This window comes from Clytia hemisphaerica, unplaced genomic scaffold (genome assembly GCF_902728285.1).
Source record: "Clytia hemisphaerica strain Z4C2 unplaced genomic scaffold, Clytia hemisphaerica genome assembly, whole genome shotgun sequence".
In the NCBI taxonomy this organism is placed as follows: Eukaryota; Metazoa; Cnidaria; class Hydrozoa; order Leptothecata; family Clytiidae; genus Clytia; species Clytia hemisphaerica.
The window spans coordinates 1,653,436-1,671,236 of record NW_027104146.1 but is presented as its reverse complement, the minus strand read 5'-3'; the positions used below and the strand labels follow the sequence as shown (position 1 = coordinate 1,671,236).

The 17,801-nt window shown below is 35.0% G+C and overlaps 1 protein-coding gene across 1 annotated transcript in view; it reads left to right on the top strand.

Annotated features, from left to right (window-relative positions):
• Positions 1–16,824, top strand: part of LOC136813906 (pyridoxal kinase-like) — a 217,365-nt gene extending 200,541 nt beyond the window's left edge. The window contains exons 2-10 of the mRNA XM_067070410.1: positions 8,866–8,981; positions 14,236–14,290; positions 14,519–14,623; positions 14,730–14,813; positions 14,973–15,007; positions 15,176–15,261; positions 15,457–15,502; positions 16,290–16,392; positions 16,634–16,824. Coding sequence (XP_066926511.1) covers positions 8,898–8,981; positions 14,236–14,290; positions 14,519–14,623; positions 14,730–14,813; positions 14,973–15,007; positions 15,176–15,261; positions 15,457–15,502; positions 16,290–16,392; positions 16,634–16,809 — 774 coding nt within the window. The 5' untranslated portion in view covers positions 8,866–8,897 and the 3' untranslated portion in view covers positions 16,810–16,824. The remainder of the gene's footprint in view (positions 1–8,865; positions 8,982–14,235; positions 14,291–14,518; positions 14,624–14,729; positions 14,814–14,972; positions 15,008–15,175; positions 15,262–15,456; positions 15,503–16,289; positions 16,393–16,633) is intronic.
• The last annotated feature ends 977 nt before the right edge of the window (positions 16,825–17,801 follow it).

Genomic DNA, 17,801 nt, shown 5'->3' with positions numbered 1-17,801 from the left:
CTAACCTAGATATTATGCTATAATGTGAGCGGTTTATCTGTAAGTTTCCGTCAGGTGAGGCGTCCCTTCGGAGCGGCCTCGGTCAATTGCAGTGAGTTCGCACAGTGAAGCACATAGGGTACTTGTGTCATAGTTTCAAATAGTGCCCTGCTGAGCTGTGTGAGTGATCTAAGATCAACCACTTATCTGTGCAAACAATAACGAGAGATTGACCGGGAGCCATCGAGCCTAGGCTAGCGAGTGACTGTTCACAAAAACAAAAACCTTGTTTAAGATCTCTTTTTCCACATCTCTGCCATCACTTTTTGGATTTTGGCTTTTTTCAACCTGAATTTTCGAAAAATCCAACATTGTTGAACTTGGATTTAGGCTTTTTTCCAACTAAATTTTAAAAAATTCCAACCTTGTTTAGCTTGGATTTTGGCTTTTTTCAACCTAGATTTTCGAAAATTCCAACCTTTTTTGGTTTGGATTTTGGCTTTTTTCCACCTAGATTTTTGAAAATTCCAACCTTGTTAAATTTGGATTTTGGCTTTTTTCAACCTGGATTTTTGAAAATTCCAAGCCATGGAAAATGCAAAATTTCCAACCTTGGAGAGTGTCCCACATTTCCAGGTTGGATTTTCCATTGGATTTTATCTTTTTTCCAACTAAGAAAACTTAAAATTTCCAACCTTCGAAATCGAAATTTTTTTCCTGTGTAAAAGGGTTACTAAGTTTTGTGTACATCCTAAACTCCCAAGTAAGTAAACTTTTTGATACCATGTGGAAACCAGCGTAATTTAACGAGAGCCCTTAAAAAATAGTTTCCATATGGTAGCATAAAGAAATTGCAAAATTAAAGCGAATTAACTTTTGTGACAAGTGTTCCATCTTAAACTTTTGAGAATGTTGTATTAAGTATTTTCCCTTACTAAGGTTGACAATTTAAGGACCATGCTTGTTATCTATTGTTTTTTCTATTTATAAATATCTAAATAAAACACTATGGATTCACGTGAACTTTGTCAGTCAGCCTCCTCTGATATCGATAACGAGGAAACAACAGTGCCTAAAAACACCCTGAGGAATCGCCGTCGCCGGAAGAAACGGGCTGAACGCCTCCACGAGCTTGAGGAGAAAGTGTAGAACCTACATCAAAAATTAAAATTTACAATGATAGACACGCGCAACAATTTAAGAGAGCAGAAAATAACCGACAACAGCAACCACCGCCCAAACGACCGCCAACAACGCCCCAACGACTGCAGACAACACCCCAACCGACACACCGACAATCACACACATCACACAAACAACCGTCGACACCACCCCTACGAAGACCGCTCACACCGTTCTTACGACGACCGCTCACACAGCTCTTATAACGACCGCTCACACCGCCCCTACCACGACTCCCGCCACCACACTTACCATGACCACCGAGACCGCCCATACCATGATCGATACAACGAACATCGCATATACAACATTACGTTACGTTTATCTCATAAACCTTATTTATTTTTTATCACTTTTATAAATTCAATCGTGCGTTTCAAAAACTAATTTAGTTCTCTTTCACCAAGCGGTCCAAGTAAAACTTTTGGTAAAAATTTTGGTCGGTTATTTCATGTTTTTTTTTAATCATCTAATAAATAGAAATCTAATTCTAATCACTCATAAGAAGCGTTAATCTGTATTATGGTTTTATAATAAATAATAAGTAGTCAAGTTCTGATTATGGTTTTGATTATATATTTATCGTTGGATTTTTACTTAGAAATAAATTATGCTATTTATTGCGCGCGTCTATCATTTGTAATTTTTGCTGCAGGTTCTCCACTTTCTCCTCAAGGTCGTGGAGGCGTTCATCCCGTTTCTTCCCGCCACGGCGATTCCTCAAGGTGTTTTTAGGCACTGTTGTATCCTCGTTATCGATATCTAAAGTTATAAAGTCTAAAATTTTGCTATTTCTTTCTTCGTTATCATTTTAGATAGAAGATAGCAAAAAGAAAAGATATCGTTCCGATTTACACTTTTTTGTCAGCTTTGTTTTTCAATGCTAATAGTTCTGTTCAATGTAATGAATTTATTCAAAAAACAAATTATTAATTTTATTGTTATATTTCTGCTTCAGGATACTTATATAGTTATAGCCTGGATATCCAAGCTCAAAATTTTAGAAAAAACAAAAATTACCTCAACATACAAAGTTCTAAAATTATAGAGCTTGGTCTCCCTAGAGAATGAAAGTGAAAACCCATGTTTCCTAGCCAACCCAGGGCAGCAAAACAGAAATTAATAAAAAGCAGTCTTACAAGATCTAAAACTATTTAAAACATCCAAAGATTACACCAAAGTCCATAAAAAAGTTTGCATGCATTATCATGACAAACCATGTTTTCTTGGAAAATGAACTTGTCTTCTGTTTTCTTCTTTTTCATGTTTTCATGTAACAGAAAGCCCTATCTTCACTAGCAACTGGAGGACTATCCTATTTTTGCTTTAGAATTGCTCCGCGCTGTGTAGATTGGCCCTTACGGCTTTAGCGAAATGAGCGCAAGCAAGCGGACTGCATTCTCTTAAAGAGAATGCAAATCGCTCTAGGGAGACCAGGCTGTAAACCAAACCTAAAAATATCAAAAACTAGACTGTGAAATAGTTTACAGCTTGGATATCCAGGCTAATATAGTTACTATAACGATTAACCTATTTACATATATTGTTAAGTTATATTCCCGTAGCTGGGGGTTCTTAATTATTTAATTTGTATTCGAGTGAGATGTCCAACCTCTTCAAGCTGTTAAGACATTCGAATAATATAAATTCGATTTAAAGATAGTCAGCTGTGCAGAATTTTACCAAAAGAGGTAGAGGTAGAGAATCTCTTAGAAACCTTTTTGAATCGAATCGATATTCCTAAATTACAAGTCCTGATCATTATTTTTCACACACAATCACCTTGGGTACTTTCCGTGGGATTTTGGATTTATTAAATGTTAAATATAATTCTCTATTCATTTTTATAAATATAATTTCAAAATGCAAAATATTGATAAATTTGTACAAATCTTTAAATTGTTCATCAATCGTAAAAGGGGTTACGCACGGAGAACGAGTCTCGTGTTCGCAAAGCGAAAGGGATTCAAAGAGAGAGCCCACTGCATTAGTTATGTAAGAAGAGGCGGAGGCTATCAATCCGCTGCTCAAAAGAATATCATACTTTTCTTTTTCGAAAATCCCAGATCTCAAAGAAATTCCGAAAATCTAAAATTCCATAAATCTAAAAATTACAACTTCAAACGGATCAAAACTCAAAATACTGCGAATGTTGTGATGATGACGTTATTTTGGCCCTAAATGCCGTCACCAGAAATTTTACGAGGCGAGCCTTTTTATTTGGCCAGTGTAACATAAATCTATTTACAGAAAGTTAAAGAAAGCAAAAATTCCTGAGTTAAAAAAGGAAAAATAACTCGGATAGTTAAAGGAAGCACAATTTCCCGATTTAGAAAATCAAAAACAACTCGGAAAGCTAAAGGAAGCAAAAATTCCAAAGTTAAAAAATGAAAAATAACTTCCGGGTCTCTATAATTTCGAATGTTTTTGTTCGAAAATCTTGTTAGATTCGAATGTTAGATTCGAACAAAAAGATTCGACAAATTCCCACCAAAATTATGCACATCAAAATAAAGAAAACATTTTTCGATCCAGAAGGTTCAAAATAAATGCAGCCACCTTTTTCAGAGATGTGAAATTATTATACATTATACCAAGGAATTGATTATACACAGAAAAAGAAGATGTATTGTATTTTTTCGATTGAGAAGAAATTCTTCATCATTGCGTTTCTCTATCAGATTAACACACTTTTCAATGTTTTTGTTTCGATGCTGGGTGAAACAACATTTTTGCAACAAAAACTAATAGGGGAACTTCTCGACTTTAATTCAACAATCGTCAAGCTGTAAACGTGTCGAATTTTGGAAGTAAAAAGTGTTGATTGTTGAAGAATTGATGCTGAAAAGTCAACACAGTTTTGTAGAGGATTGGGAGAGACTCGAGAGACCTTTTACAAAAATCTCTCGTTACCAGCTTTAAATCAAAGACATTGATATGAATTCCCCTTGTTTTGTTATGGAAAATATTCGCATTCGTGACAAGTATTAAAGAATTTCAAGATTTTATACATGCATTGGTAAAAAAATTGTTTGGTTTTCACGAACGAAAGTGGCGAAAGCTGAATGTGTCGTGTGTCGAGTAGTTTTGTAATAATTTCTTTATATTTCATCAGATTTAATTTCACTGACTTTTTGGAAAGAATAGAATAAGAGCTCATCAAAAAGTTTTTTTTTATGTTTTCCAATTAACTATTCCGAGAGTTCAGTTCTTTTCGGCTGTTTTGTTTTGATTTTCTCACATCGCCTACCCAAATGTTAGCCAATTTTTATTTAAAGTCGTCCTAAAGCCTCATAACACCCCTCTCTCATTGCATTCTCAATAAATTTTCCGATCCATCCAAAGAGGGGTTAGCCATTTTCAAACTCCTTTCCAATTTCGAGTTATCGCATTTTTTTTGTTTTGATGTCATCAACTGAAAATGGTTAAAAGTCCAGCCAAATTAAAGTCCTACTCAAGCCTTATAAACCCTCCCATCTCATCATTCCATATAAAATTCCCGATCCAAAGAGGGGTTAGCCATTTCCCAACTCCTTTCCAATCTCACGTTATCGCATTTTTTTGTTTTGATGACGTCATCAACTGAAAATGGCTAAATTCAGCCAAATTTGAAAGTCCTACTCAAGCCTTATAAACCCTCCCATCTGATTCCCCATAAAATTTCCGATAGAATGAGGGGTCAACGACCTCCCAAATCTTCTTGAAACCCGAGATATCGCATTTTGAAGTTTTTCCCAAACCCGTGACGTCATTGGGTCCCTTTACCCCTAATGTTATCAACGGTCAATTCGCGAATTTTGAAATTTTTGCGGTCAACAGGTACCTTGTGCCCCAAGGGTCCCAAAAAAACAAAAAACGTCAATTTTTTTCAAGGGAAAGTGGGTTTTTAAATTTGCGAAAGATTGACACTGCAACGACTTCATCTCAAAAAACGCAAATTTTCACGAAATTTTCAAAGTTGAAACATTTCAGAGGCTAAACACGGCGGAATAGCGTCTAGACGAAAAAAATCGTGAAAAAAAACTGAATTTTCATTTTTAGTACCCGCATATCATTGAAATTTTGTAAATTTTGCTTACGCGCATGCGTTTGCCAAAAGAGTCGCACTCCGCTCGCTTACGCTCGCTCCGTGCGTAATAATTATAGTCTTTTTATTTATTATATATTCTCAATAAAAGTGAAAGACAAAATAACTTAATGGAATGAGAACAAAAAATATCCGGTGTACATAATACCTTTTTCAAGACTAGCGAACTAACATAACTCGCAAAATCGAGAACACAGTTCCACGTTCTTTTGCTGCCCGATATTCAAGAGAGTTTCAGCCATGTTTCAAATTATCTTCTTATTAACGCTGAAAAATAAATTTAAATAGTTTTCCTTATTTTGCTAGCAACTTGCGAATTGAGGTGGAGTCTGGATCGCTTCACAACCCTTATACAATACGGCTAGTTAAACAACATAAATAATTTCCAATTACTCTTCTGAAATATCAGTTCCCTAAACACAAAAAAAAACAACCAAACACCAACTGAAATTCTCTTTGATCAGTTTGTTTTTAAAATGCTGTAGCAATGTCTACCATCTTTGTACGGCTTTTCCGAAATTTGCCGTGGTTCCACTAGGTCCGAAAAATTTGATGCGCATTTTCATAGCGAAAATTTCCCGCCGCGACTTGGGAAGAGTTCTAGTTTCCTTGGAAAGCTTTTGTTGTAATAGCATACTGTCGCGAATCTAAAAATAGACATTGATTTTTATGTTTGACTGAAATTCAATCCCATCACCCTTTGCGTTTATTACGCTTGCACGCAAATTACACTCAATTACAAAGAACAAGTAATAACTTTCACGACTTTTGAAGTAAGACGAAAAGGATTGTGGGATTGAACTCAGTATTTATTCCATTTTAGTATCGTCAAATGAACTCCAATCATCGTCGTGCGAAACCACTGATTCACCAGTCGGTACGATTAATTTCAAAATTTTGAGTTTATTTATGTCGAAATATCTATGAATTTTTAGCTTCCTGACGAGTGATAGCACTCGAAATGAAGTTTTTAAAAATTCTTTTGTATACAAACTAATGGTACCAAACGTGTGTAAATAGCTGATGGTTCAATTTAACTGATCAATTTCTTTTCAGAATCATCAGATCAGGCTTCCGTACGTGAATGTACGTACGTCAATGAGAATGACAATCATAATGAAGGTACAAGGTTTAAAGCCTTTTTTAAAGTAGGCATTATTCTGAGACTTTAGGTTTATTAAGAGATAAAACTCAATAAAACAGTATGAATACTTCAATAGTATCCCCTACTAAAGAGCTGAAGGTTGATTTTAACCGATTGATTTTTTTCGATTTCTTTTCAGAATCATCAGATCAGGCTTCCGTACCTGAATGTACGTACGTCAATGAGAATGACAATCATGCTAAAGGTACGAGGTGTAAAGCGTTTTTTAAAGTAGGCATTATTCTGAGACTTTAGGTTTATTAACCCTTTAAGTGCCGATGTCGTATATATACGACATGGGCTATATAGGAGGGCGAAGCCCTCCTGTAATGCCCAGTTTGAGTTAGAAATCGTTATTTTTGGTCGAACTCGTAGGAATTAGATTTTCCTTTATGGTCAAGCAAAAAAAAATTCAAAAGTGAGTCTTTCCAGCGAAATTTTAAGCAAAAAAGTCAAAAAAATGCAAAAAATTGACAAAAATTCACTTTTTTGAGATTCTGACCGTTTTTTGACTATTTTTGGTCAACGAGTGATCCAAGAACCTCCAAATTTGGCCCTGTTTTACTTTATTCTGTCTTCTAGTTGAATTGATTTGAAATTTTACCACTGGGCACCTTTTCATCAGTTCAGTCAGGTCCGCGCAGCGGGCCTGACTGCTTTAATTCCCTAACCTACCCCCCCCTTGGCCGCCGCCCACCACGCCCTTCCTAAATCGGGCGGCGCCGAAGGCGCCCAAAAGAAAGAAGAGACTCTAAGCTATCCAACGAGCTATATACGAGCTTCTAATTCCTTCTAGATCAGGAGATATAAGCCCTTAAAGTTTGAACTAGCGATTTTTTAAAAAAAACTTAGAAAAAAGGACCCTGGCACTCAAAGGGTTAAGAGATAAAACTCAATAAAACAGTATGAATACTTCAATAGTATCCCCTACTAAATAGCTGAAGGTTGATTTTAACCGACTGATTATCTTCGATTTCTTTTCAGAATCATCAGATCAGGCTTCCGTACCTGAATGTACGTACGTCAATGAGAATGACAATCATAATGAAGGTACAAGGTTTAAAGCCTTTTTTAAAGTAGGCATTATTCTGAGATTTTAGGTTTATTAAGAGATATAACAATGAAGCAGTATGAATACTTCAATATTATTGCCTACATTTATAGATATGAAACTAGTTGTTACCAAACATTATGTAAATAGCTTACGGTTAATGTTAACGGACTGATTTTTCTATTTCTTTTCAGCAGCATCAGGTCAGTGTGCTCCCGAAGGTGATGGTCATGTTAATAATGAGAAGAATGGACAATGATGATGAAGGTAAAATGAACTTTCATTAGTGGGCATTTTACGACCTTGGGAGAAAAGAATAGTATTGCCTACTTTTATAGCACATAAACTGTTTTGTTATTCTTTTTTACCAGGTATTGATGAATTCTACGATATGCTTAAAGGTTAGTTGATACATTTTAATGACTCGTTATGGATAATTGAGTACTTTAAGGTCAGAAAATTTTGCGTCCAGAAAATTTCGCGAATTTCGCGAATGACCCCTCAATTCAAGAAATGAAATAGTCGCGAAAAAATCTTTTGGCTCATTCGCGAAAATTGATTCCTACGAGACAGAGTTTTCAGGTTTTCTTAGTCAAATTTTGCTTATTAGAACAGAAAAACACGCTTTTTAGCTTATTTTACCAGTGTTTTAGTGTGGGAGAATCCAATTTTGCGAAAATAATTTCCTGCAAAATGAATTAATCTTGTCGATTCGCGAAACTAAATTCCATCAAAACACGCGAAATTTTGCGAATTGTCTTACTCGCGAAATTTTCTGGACGCCAATTTTTCTGACATTAAAGTAGATAGTATCATGTCAAGAAAGAGATCTCATCCCTTTTCTTTCAACGCTTTTCAATTCAATCAATTCTCCGATTTTCATAAGGAAGCAGAAAGAATTAAAATTATCATGTTTTATGAACAGGCTTGGCTCAATGTCCAAAAATGGGGTTTTTTTAAACAAGACACTACCTTTAATTTTTTTTAAAAGGAATGAAAATTTCTCAAAGTTTTCACCATCCTATTGCTTATAAAAGGATTGTAATAGTAAAATTCATCTCTTATTTTTTTAGAGAAAGAGATCTCCGAAATCCAAATGTGTCGTTTGGCAAAACTTTGCCGAGAGATGAAGAAGGAGGATATCGTCAAACTCTCTAGTCAAACAATAAATCACCTCAAGTGTTTGCAGCAACGCAGTTGGCGACACAAAGTATTTCACAATTTGGGTGACCTCTTTTACACCATGCCTGTGTACGAAGACAATACATTTATCAGGAATGAGAAAAAGAAGTTTTTAAGACATGATTTGCCGTTCTACATTAGTTCGGGTATGTTTTTTTAATGTTTGGGCGAGCAGCATTACCTCTATTTTCTATTTCCTAGAAATTTCCCGTGATGCCATGCAGGCGTTTCGTGNTGTGCTCACAAATCCAGACTTTATCTTTTACCGAGTCATGACTTTAAAAAGAGTTCTATCAATACAAAGCCATGTTGTATCAGGATATGTAGGAAATAAGTCTGCAACATTTCCTTTACAGGTATTAATTTTTTATATGTATTTCACCCACAATAGACCTTTTTGCCTTTCCCAGGGGATGTCAATCGAACGAAAGTTCGATTACCAATCGAACCAATCAAATTAATCGAATTTACTCGAATCCAATCGAATGATTGATTTTCGATTAGCCGAATTGATCGAACGCCAATCGAATTCTAATCGAAACCGAAAAACATGTGAAATTCGATTGGTTTCGATTGAGTTTGACGAGCTTCGATTAGGGGTCAGTCACAAATTGATTCTAGGTTAGAAGAACGTCAATTGACGTTTTAAAAGCTGACCCACCCACCCACACCCAAAAACGTCAAACACCTTGATATCCTCGAAAATCGATAAAAACTGCCTTCATTGCTGTTTCGTTAGCCATCTTGATTTTCACTACGGCTCGCATAGTTTATATTTGAAAAAAAAAGAAACAGAGATAATTTCTAAACTTGTTCACAAAATTCCCGTAATCAATTATCTCCGTAGTATGTAGCAACAGAAAGAACGGCCATCTGCAAAAATTCAAGTGCCGTTCGGGCCGTCAAACAAAGAAAAGACATAAACATTGGGCCGTTTGTTTTGGTTTTCAAAACAAACGAAGCGATCAAACAGAAACATGGCGAGAAGTAATATTTGGCATGGAATGAAAAATCGATGTTTCTGAAAAACGTCAACAACCTTTAACCCATATACGTCAATTGACGTTCTTCTAACTTTAAAATCAATTTGTGACTGACCCCTTAACGTTCGATCAACTTCGATTAACGTTCGATCAACTTCGATTTTACTTTTAAAAAAGTTTAAATTTTGCGGGCAAAATTTGGAAGATTTTTTGTAACACCACCATGAAATTCCCTTCCCGCCAAAAGAAGTTAGCGGAAGAATGTTTGCTTAATTCCTGGGGGGGTACTTAGGTAGCGACTCCAGAAGTCATGACGTCAAACCAAATGTTTCATTTTTCCGTGAACTTTGAACCCTTCTAACTTCTTTTCTATGTATGCTAAAGCGTTCCGGTTTTTTACTAAATGAAAGCCCGTGATCTTAGCTTTCCAGCGGTATATAACACTATGGACACGGGCTAGACGGCAAATTGGTAAAATGCCGAACGTTTTGCAACATTTTGAAAATTGTTTGCCGACGGGAGAAAAAAATTTGCAACTATCGAAAAACAAATGTGTCTGGAAAACGGAGGAAAAATGTATTTGGAGGCTGAAACTTTGTATGTTTATCAAAAAAGGTGAGGAATTCAAAAATCACAATCGCTAATTCTGTTCTTTTTCTTTTCATGTAGTTTTTTTTAACTTTTTTGTTCTTTAGCATGGGATGTCCAAAAAAAAAAGTTTTTATTCTGCCGAATGGATTTCTTTTCATTTGGGCTTCTCCTTCAGAAAACTTATTCTTTACTCATAAGTTTTTCCTTCCCCATTTCCAGAGGCCCCTTGAAAATGGGTCTACCACCTTTTTTGACTCATTTCCACCTTTTCCAAGCTTTTCTCAAAAAAAAAATAAAACAATGCAATTCTTCTTTTTTCAAAAAAAGATATCTTTCGTTATTTTTGATAAATATCTAAATATTTTACAATATTTTTATATAATAGAATTCTCCTCCAATTTGAGGTCTCTAGCTACACTAGAAAAAGAGATATGCAAAATTTAAGAAGCATGATGGAAAATTTCTTTTTTTCTTTTTTGACCACATTTTTCGAAATTTTCCAAGCTATTTTCGTAACCTTTTATTGACATTCTTAGTCAAATTTTTGACACTAAAATTTGAATATCTTTACAACCACTAATCCTCTGGAGGCCTATGACCCCTCATTTTCTTTCTTTTTCAAAGCTCTACAAGATAGGATAGATTTTGAAAAAAAAATTAAAACTTGAAAAATCTTCTGGAGTTGCTAACTTAGGCAAAAATGGGTGATTTCCGAAATACCGAATGTTTTTGCCAAAGTTTTAAAAATTCCTGCCACCGATACCGATTTTTTAGGGTATTTTTCCTCGTTTCGACTAATGTTTCACTTTTGATTTTTCATGTGTAAAGAATTCCAAAAAAGGGGGATAAAAAACTTATGATACAAATATTTGGAAGCAAAAATTCATGGATTTCCGATACCGAAAAAATATCAGAATTCTGAAATACAGAAGAAATTTTGCCCGATTTCCGAATTCCGCAATACCGTTTGTATCCTATTTCAGCGCTAATTTCGAACTTAAGATTTTATTTATATTTCTGGAGTGTCTTTAATTATTACTACTGAGATAGTTCTGTGGGTTTGGTTCCCACGTAATACGCAGGCCGCACTCGATCAATCCGGCGGTTATTGGATAGCGGGGCTTATTGGGGGAGGCGCTTATTTCGAAACTTGAGATTACAGTGAAGCTCTTATATTAAGGAAGGCGCTTAAAACAGGCCGGCGGTATAGAGGAGATACGGAACCACAAAAATCGAAATTACAAAAAAAACGGAACAAAATTTGATCGAATGCCAATCGAACATAAATGGAATTTATCGAACATCAATCGAACTAATTGAATCAATCGAAAAGTATATGCAATCGAAGCTAATTGAAACTAATCGAAACTAAGCGAACGTCAATCGAATCTAATCAAAAAAAACATGTGAAATTCGATTGGCGTTCAATCAATTCGGCTAATCGAAAATCAATTATTAGATTGGCTTTGATTAAGTTTGATTGATTCGGTAATCGAATTTTGCGATTGACATCCCCTGGCCTTTCCTTTCCATCCGCCATATTGAATTGTATGCAAAAACTATGGTGGCCAATTTGCAGTGGTGAAATTCCCTTAGAAATTATGCAAAACATATGCAAAAATACATGCACAATTGACATTATGTTAAAGTGTAATCTTGTAGAAGAAAGATTAAAAATTTGCTTCTTTTGAAAACTAGAAATAATCAAATTCGCTCATCTCTTAGAACAAGCACTTTAAAAAACCATAACATTAGACATAAACTCAAGCTGAAAAATCACCCGCGAAGGTACAAAGATAATCCTTATTTGGCTGGCGGTAAATCATTCTCCTGGGAATAGAACCGCCAAACGATCAAAAGGACCCTGCTGACGCACCGGACTTAACAAACACCGGACACGCGAAAGTCCGGTGTAAAATGAACGATTGAACGAACTCCGTTTTAAAACTTCAAATATTTTTTTGATTTCAAATGTTGTAGCTATGTATTTTTATTAACAGCTTATTCAGAAGGTTTATTCATAAACATTTAAAAGACCAGATAGTTGTTATATACACTTTTTTTTTATAAGAGCCAATAAAATTTTGCTGATGGCTCGGCTAATTTTTTTTTTTTTTTTTTGGCACTTTGAGCCTTAAATTTTTTTTAAATGTTCTTATTTATAGGTTGTAATTTAGGTATTTTAGGCACTATACCCAAGTTTTACTACTTCGACACCTAAATTGCTTGAAATTGAGTAATTTCAGGCTCAGCATTGTTCCTAAATTGTTCTTATTTTTTGGTGATTTTGAGCCTCATTGTTCTTGTAAAATTGTTTTTTAAAATTGTTTAAAAAATTACTTTCATTACTTTGCAGACCAGATAGTTGCTTTGACGGAATTAGACAAGGTATGTTGGCATTACACGAAGTTAGGGTAGCTAGAAATAGAAATAGAATACTGTCAACTGCTCTAACTTGGGACTATCTGACAAAACATGGGACGGCAATTTGGCCATCATTTCACCGAACCTCCAAAGTCATTTGATTTGACTTAATGAACGGCGTATTAAGAAATACACGAAAGCAAATTTGTTGTCAAAGAGATTTAACAGTAAGTGAAAATACAGACCAGATATCAACCAGTCCCATGTTTCAACCAATCGTCCCAAGTTAGAGCAGTTGACGGTACCAGTACAGGACCAAGAAATTAATGGATTAAACGCAAAAGTTTTAGACAATATGAAAATTTGAACTCAAAATTTGAACTTTCCTTAGAACCATCACTCATGTTACTTCAAATTTTCAAATATTTTTTGATTTCAAATGTGCATACATCCCAGCTAAAAAATGAAAATCCAGACAGATCCAGAGCAGGATAAAAAACAGGGGCAGATCGGGGTTACCCTGTGCTCCCTAGGTAGAGATCTACCAGTACAGGACCGAAAAAGTTTAGTGATCTCACTCAATCATTTATAGAAGTAGTTCAATTTTAGACTGATTTTTAACACGAGCCAAAATTAATTCTTGTTGTCTTTTGATGATGTAATCTTTTTGAAGCAAGAAAATGCAACCATGCTGATCCAGACCAATGAAATAACATTCAACGACAAATTTTTTGACAAGATAATCCTACAATGATGCATCCTCTTTTCATGGACCAACCAAATGAGAAAATCATGGTCAAACTTAGAAATGATTTAGAAGTGTTTTTATAAGAACATTTTCAAACACTTTTCATTTCTTTTCTTTTGCATTTATGTGATAACATGGTTTTTTAATTCAAAGTCTTCCTTAATCATTAAAGGTTTTCTTGTGAAAATTTCACGGCAACCCATGGTTTCAGTCTTGAGATATTTGTATGGCAAACATTTTCTTTTGTCTTTTTTATAGATTTCCTTTTAAAGTTTGTGTCTGAAATGCAAACTCTTGTCAAAAATAACAAATTTACAGTGTTTTTTTAGCCTGAAAATCAGATTTTAACAGTTAACATGAATTTATTTCCCCCAAAAAAAACTCAGTCAGAAATGGCACTGGAAATGCCAAATTTTGTCACCAATAGCAAATTTAAAGGTTATTTTTAGCCGAAAATCTTAAAAAGTTTTTGTAGATGTGGATTTAGCAATTTCATGTGATCTGGGGAGTCCCGTTATGTTTTCATGAAAAAGGTAAAAATTTGCCAAAACGCAAAAAGCGAATCTTGTGAGAATTGTTCTGACTAAAGTACTATCATAGTATAAGAAAGCCGCGGCTGGAATGATAACATTTGAATTTCTACTGTTCTATCTCCATGAAAATTCAGAAAGTAAAATTTGCCAAACGCAAAAAAAGCGAAAATCTTGAATACAAATTTGTTAAAATTTGAATCGTCTTGTAAGGAAAATTGATCTACCAAAATTGACAATCTTGAGTATAAAGCTCGGAAGAGACACCAATTAACTGAGAAGACAATGTGGTACATATTCCAGCCGCGGCTTTCTTATACTATGGTACTATCTAATGTTCTTGCAAAAACACTTCAGGTCTAACTGTAAGTGCTTTTCCTTATTGTATTTTCAGGTTCTTGGCTTTGATGTGGATGCTGTGAACTCTGTACAGCTTTGTAATCACACAGGTTAAGAATCTTTCAAGGTTTTTATAAATTTGAATAGAATCTGATAATACAATCTCAGAGAAAGAGGAATAAGAAAACAAAAAGCAATTCAAAAAGAATTTTACTTTCGTTTGTCAATAATTAAATTTTAACTGAAGTTTAGATTTCAATGGATTTTGTGCTTCTTACTTTCAAATTGCTCTCAGTCTTTTGAAAATTGGTTTTTAAACTTTCTACGAATTTTTCTAGGTTATAAATGTTTCCAAGGGCAAGTTCTTTTGGCAAATGAATTGAAGACCTTGTTTGATGGATTAAAGAAAAATGATATTCATTTTTATTCCCATTTATTGACTGGTAAGAAGTGATGTTTTCAGTTTATTTTTTCCTAAAGGTTAAGGTATATTACAATCGAAACCAATTGAAAATAGTTGACGACTTCTATCATTCTTTATTTTGGTAGGTTATTGTGGCGACCCAACATTTTTGAGAGAAATTTGTCAAGTGTACAAACAACTAAAGGAAAAGAACAAAGATTTGATTTATGGTTGGATTTTTTTATTATTGATTGAACAACAAAAAAGCAAGAAAAAAAGAGTAATTCTGCATGTATGTCGAATAGGTCATGGGTTAGCAGAAAATGTTTTGGATATTTTTTGTTAATTATCTAAGTTTTTCAAAAGGTATTTTCCAACTTTTTGTTTAGTTTGTGATCCTGTCATGGGAGATGATGGGAAATTTGTAAGTTCAGAATTTATATTTCGGTTTTATTTCAGCTATATACCATGCGAAATTTCCTTTAAACTGGTTTACACGGCCATCTAGTAAACAAGTATTTCTTTTCTCATCTGTATCCAAGTTCTAATGTCAAAGAAAAACTTACTTACGTTTTATTATTTTTTTTCCTAGTATGTACCTCAAGAACTTTTACCAATTTATCGAGATGAGGTGGTCCCTTTTGCAGATGTCTTAACTCCAAACCAGTTCGAAGCAGAGTTAGTACTGTTGTCAGATGTTGTCAATGCATATTATCGCGGCTTACTTGAGTTTCTTCCTACTCTTTATGTGTTGCACTTTTTTGTTAGTTTCTTTCCTTTTAGAATGGTCTGATCACGAGAGCAATTTTTGCCTTCCGTCTATTGTACCTTCATCATATCATTTGGCATGTTCTTTTGTTGTTGTTTTTTTAGATTACTGACTGGAATGAAAATCAAGAATGAAGAAGATGCTTTCCAGGTAGCAAATTTTTCATTAAAATGTTTTTTGTTTATTTCCAACACTTCTTCACCATACTTACATTATTCTTTCAACCAGCCATTTTCAAACAGCAGTATGCAATTTCCTTTTTCTTGTTTATTCTCCAATTGAGCTTCTCCTCGAATACTAGTTTTTAAAATTGAGCGTTTGAATGAACATGAAGGGGTCTTTTTACAACTCTCAAAGTGAGAGTACCTTAAGGGAACTAACTTTTGCGGAACTAAATTTTGCGGTTTTTGCGGATTTAGGCCCGTAAAATTAAGATCCCGCAAAATTTTTCAAATGCGAAAAACAAAGGTCGAATAATTCACAGTACGGCTCTAATTTTCTTTCAAGTGAGAAATCCACAAAATTAAGTTCCCGCAAATATTAAATAATTAAATCTTGAACTGCGAGCCGCAAAAATTAGTTCCCGCAAAAAATAGTTCCCTTAAGGTAGATTAAAATACAATGGGCTCTTCCAGAAAATTTTTGTACATGGGGAGGTTGGAGGATATATTGGATATTTTGTCCGGGGGTAGTGAAAAATCTGCAAAACTTGCCTTGTTTTAGAGGTAAGCTGGCTCTGATTAGGGGTGATTTTGAATGTCTGCGGGGGGGGGGGGTCAACTGATGCTTGTCTGCAGGGGGGGTCAAAATTCACTATATCCGGGGGTAAATTTCCAAAAAATGTTATATCTTCCACCCCCCCCATATTCAAATTTTTTCTTGAAGAGCCCAATTTTTGGACTTCGAATTCCAAACCTTTCCTTTAAATTCCTTTCAGGCTATGAAAGCACTTCATGCAAAAGGACCGGAAACTGTTGTTTTGACCAGCACACATTTTGAAAATAAACCGAACCTCGTTCTTATGGCTTCCAATAAAAACGGTATTGTTATATTACCTCTTCCTAAACAAAGCTAGAGTGTAAAGTCTTTAGTTCGTGACCTTTTATATAATTGTACAGCAACCACGCCATATCAAAATGGCAAATATTTCCATTAAACGAAATACCTTTAATCGAATGCGTTTATTCGTAATGTTTAGTTTTTAGATATTTCATTCGGTACTTTTTATGATTGGCCACTCTATACTTTGGTTTAACTGTACCATCTCTCATTTTTATTTAGATTTGAAACAATATATAAAGCTTCAGATACCGAGGTTGGATGCTGTCTTCACCGGTACTGGTGATCTGTTCGCTTCAATGTTATTAGCATGGTCGCACAATCATCCGAATGATTTAAAGGTAGGACATTCTGACGATTTCTTTCGGATTGGTAATTTTCAAGTTTTCAACCGATGAGACTTCAAACCCTTCCCCCTAATGGACACAAATTGCATGCATTCGCGGAGTGTGATAAATTGCGTGGGTTGCGTGCCTTCATGGGTCGGAAAAAAATTCGTGGGTCCGAAAAAAAAATTCGTGGGTCCATGAAAAAAATTCGTGGGTCCGAAAAAAAAATTCGTGGGTCCATGAAAAAAATTTGTGGGTCCAAAAAAAAAATTCGTGGGTTCACAAAAAAAATTTTGCGGGTCCATGAAAAAAATTTGTGGGTCCATGAAAAAAATTCCTGGGTCCATGAAAAAAATTCGTGGGTCCAAAAAAAAAATTCGTGGGTTCACAAAAAAAATTCGTGGGTCCAAAAAAAAAATTCGTGGGTTAACAAAAAAATTCAACGAAATGAGAAACGCCGTAATAATGTGACATAATTTGTGGTTAAAAATAAAGATACATAAAATTCAACGGGGTTATCCAAAACGGATTTTTTTTCTTTTTTTTCTATTGTTCTTTGGGGGTGAGACATTTAAGTCGATCAAAGCTTAGTGGGGATTTAAAGATTTTTTACGTTTTTACGGATATGAGCCTTTTTTCAGTTGCTATGCTTTAGTTCACCAGGGAAGATTTTTTGGGCCTGAATTTCCAGTGGGTAGGGGTCCCACCGGGTCTGTGAAACAGGGGTGTCATGATATTCCTAAGTAACAACGCTTGTTTATTCATTTTTGCTCCGGCCTAGGAGCCTTTAATTCTCTCTTCCGACAATGGTTAAGACTTTTATTTTTTGTTTACAAATTCCGATTTTCCGATTTTCCCGCTCGAAGTATCGGGATTGTGTTCGCTGCGCGCGTTCCGCTAAAATATTGCATCAGCCACATTTTATCTCCCTAATAACACGCCACTCTGCGCCACTTTTACCGAAAAACTGAGTGGAAAAACATTGAGTTTGAATTAGCTACCTAATAGTTGGCCAGTACTGAATAGTGTTTCGTGTTGACTGTTGGCTGTTGGCTTGTTGG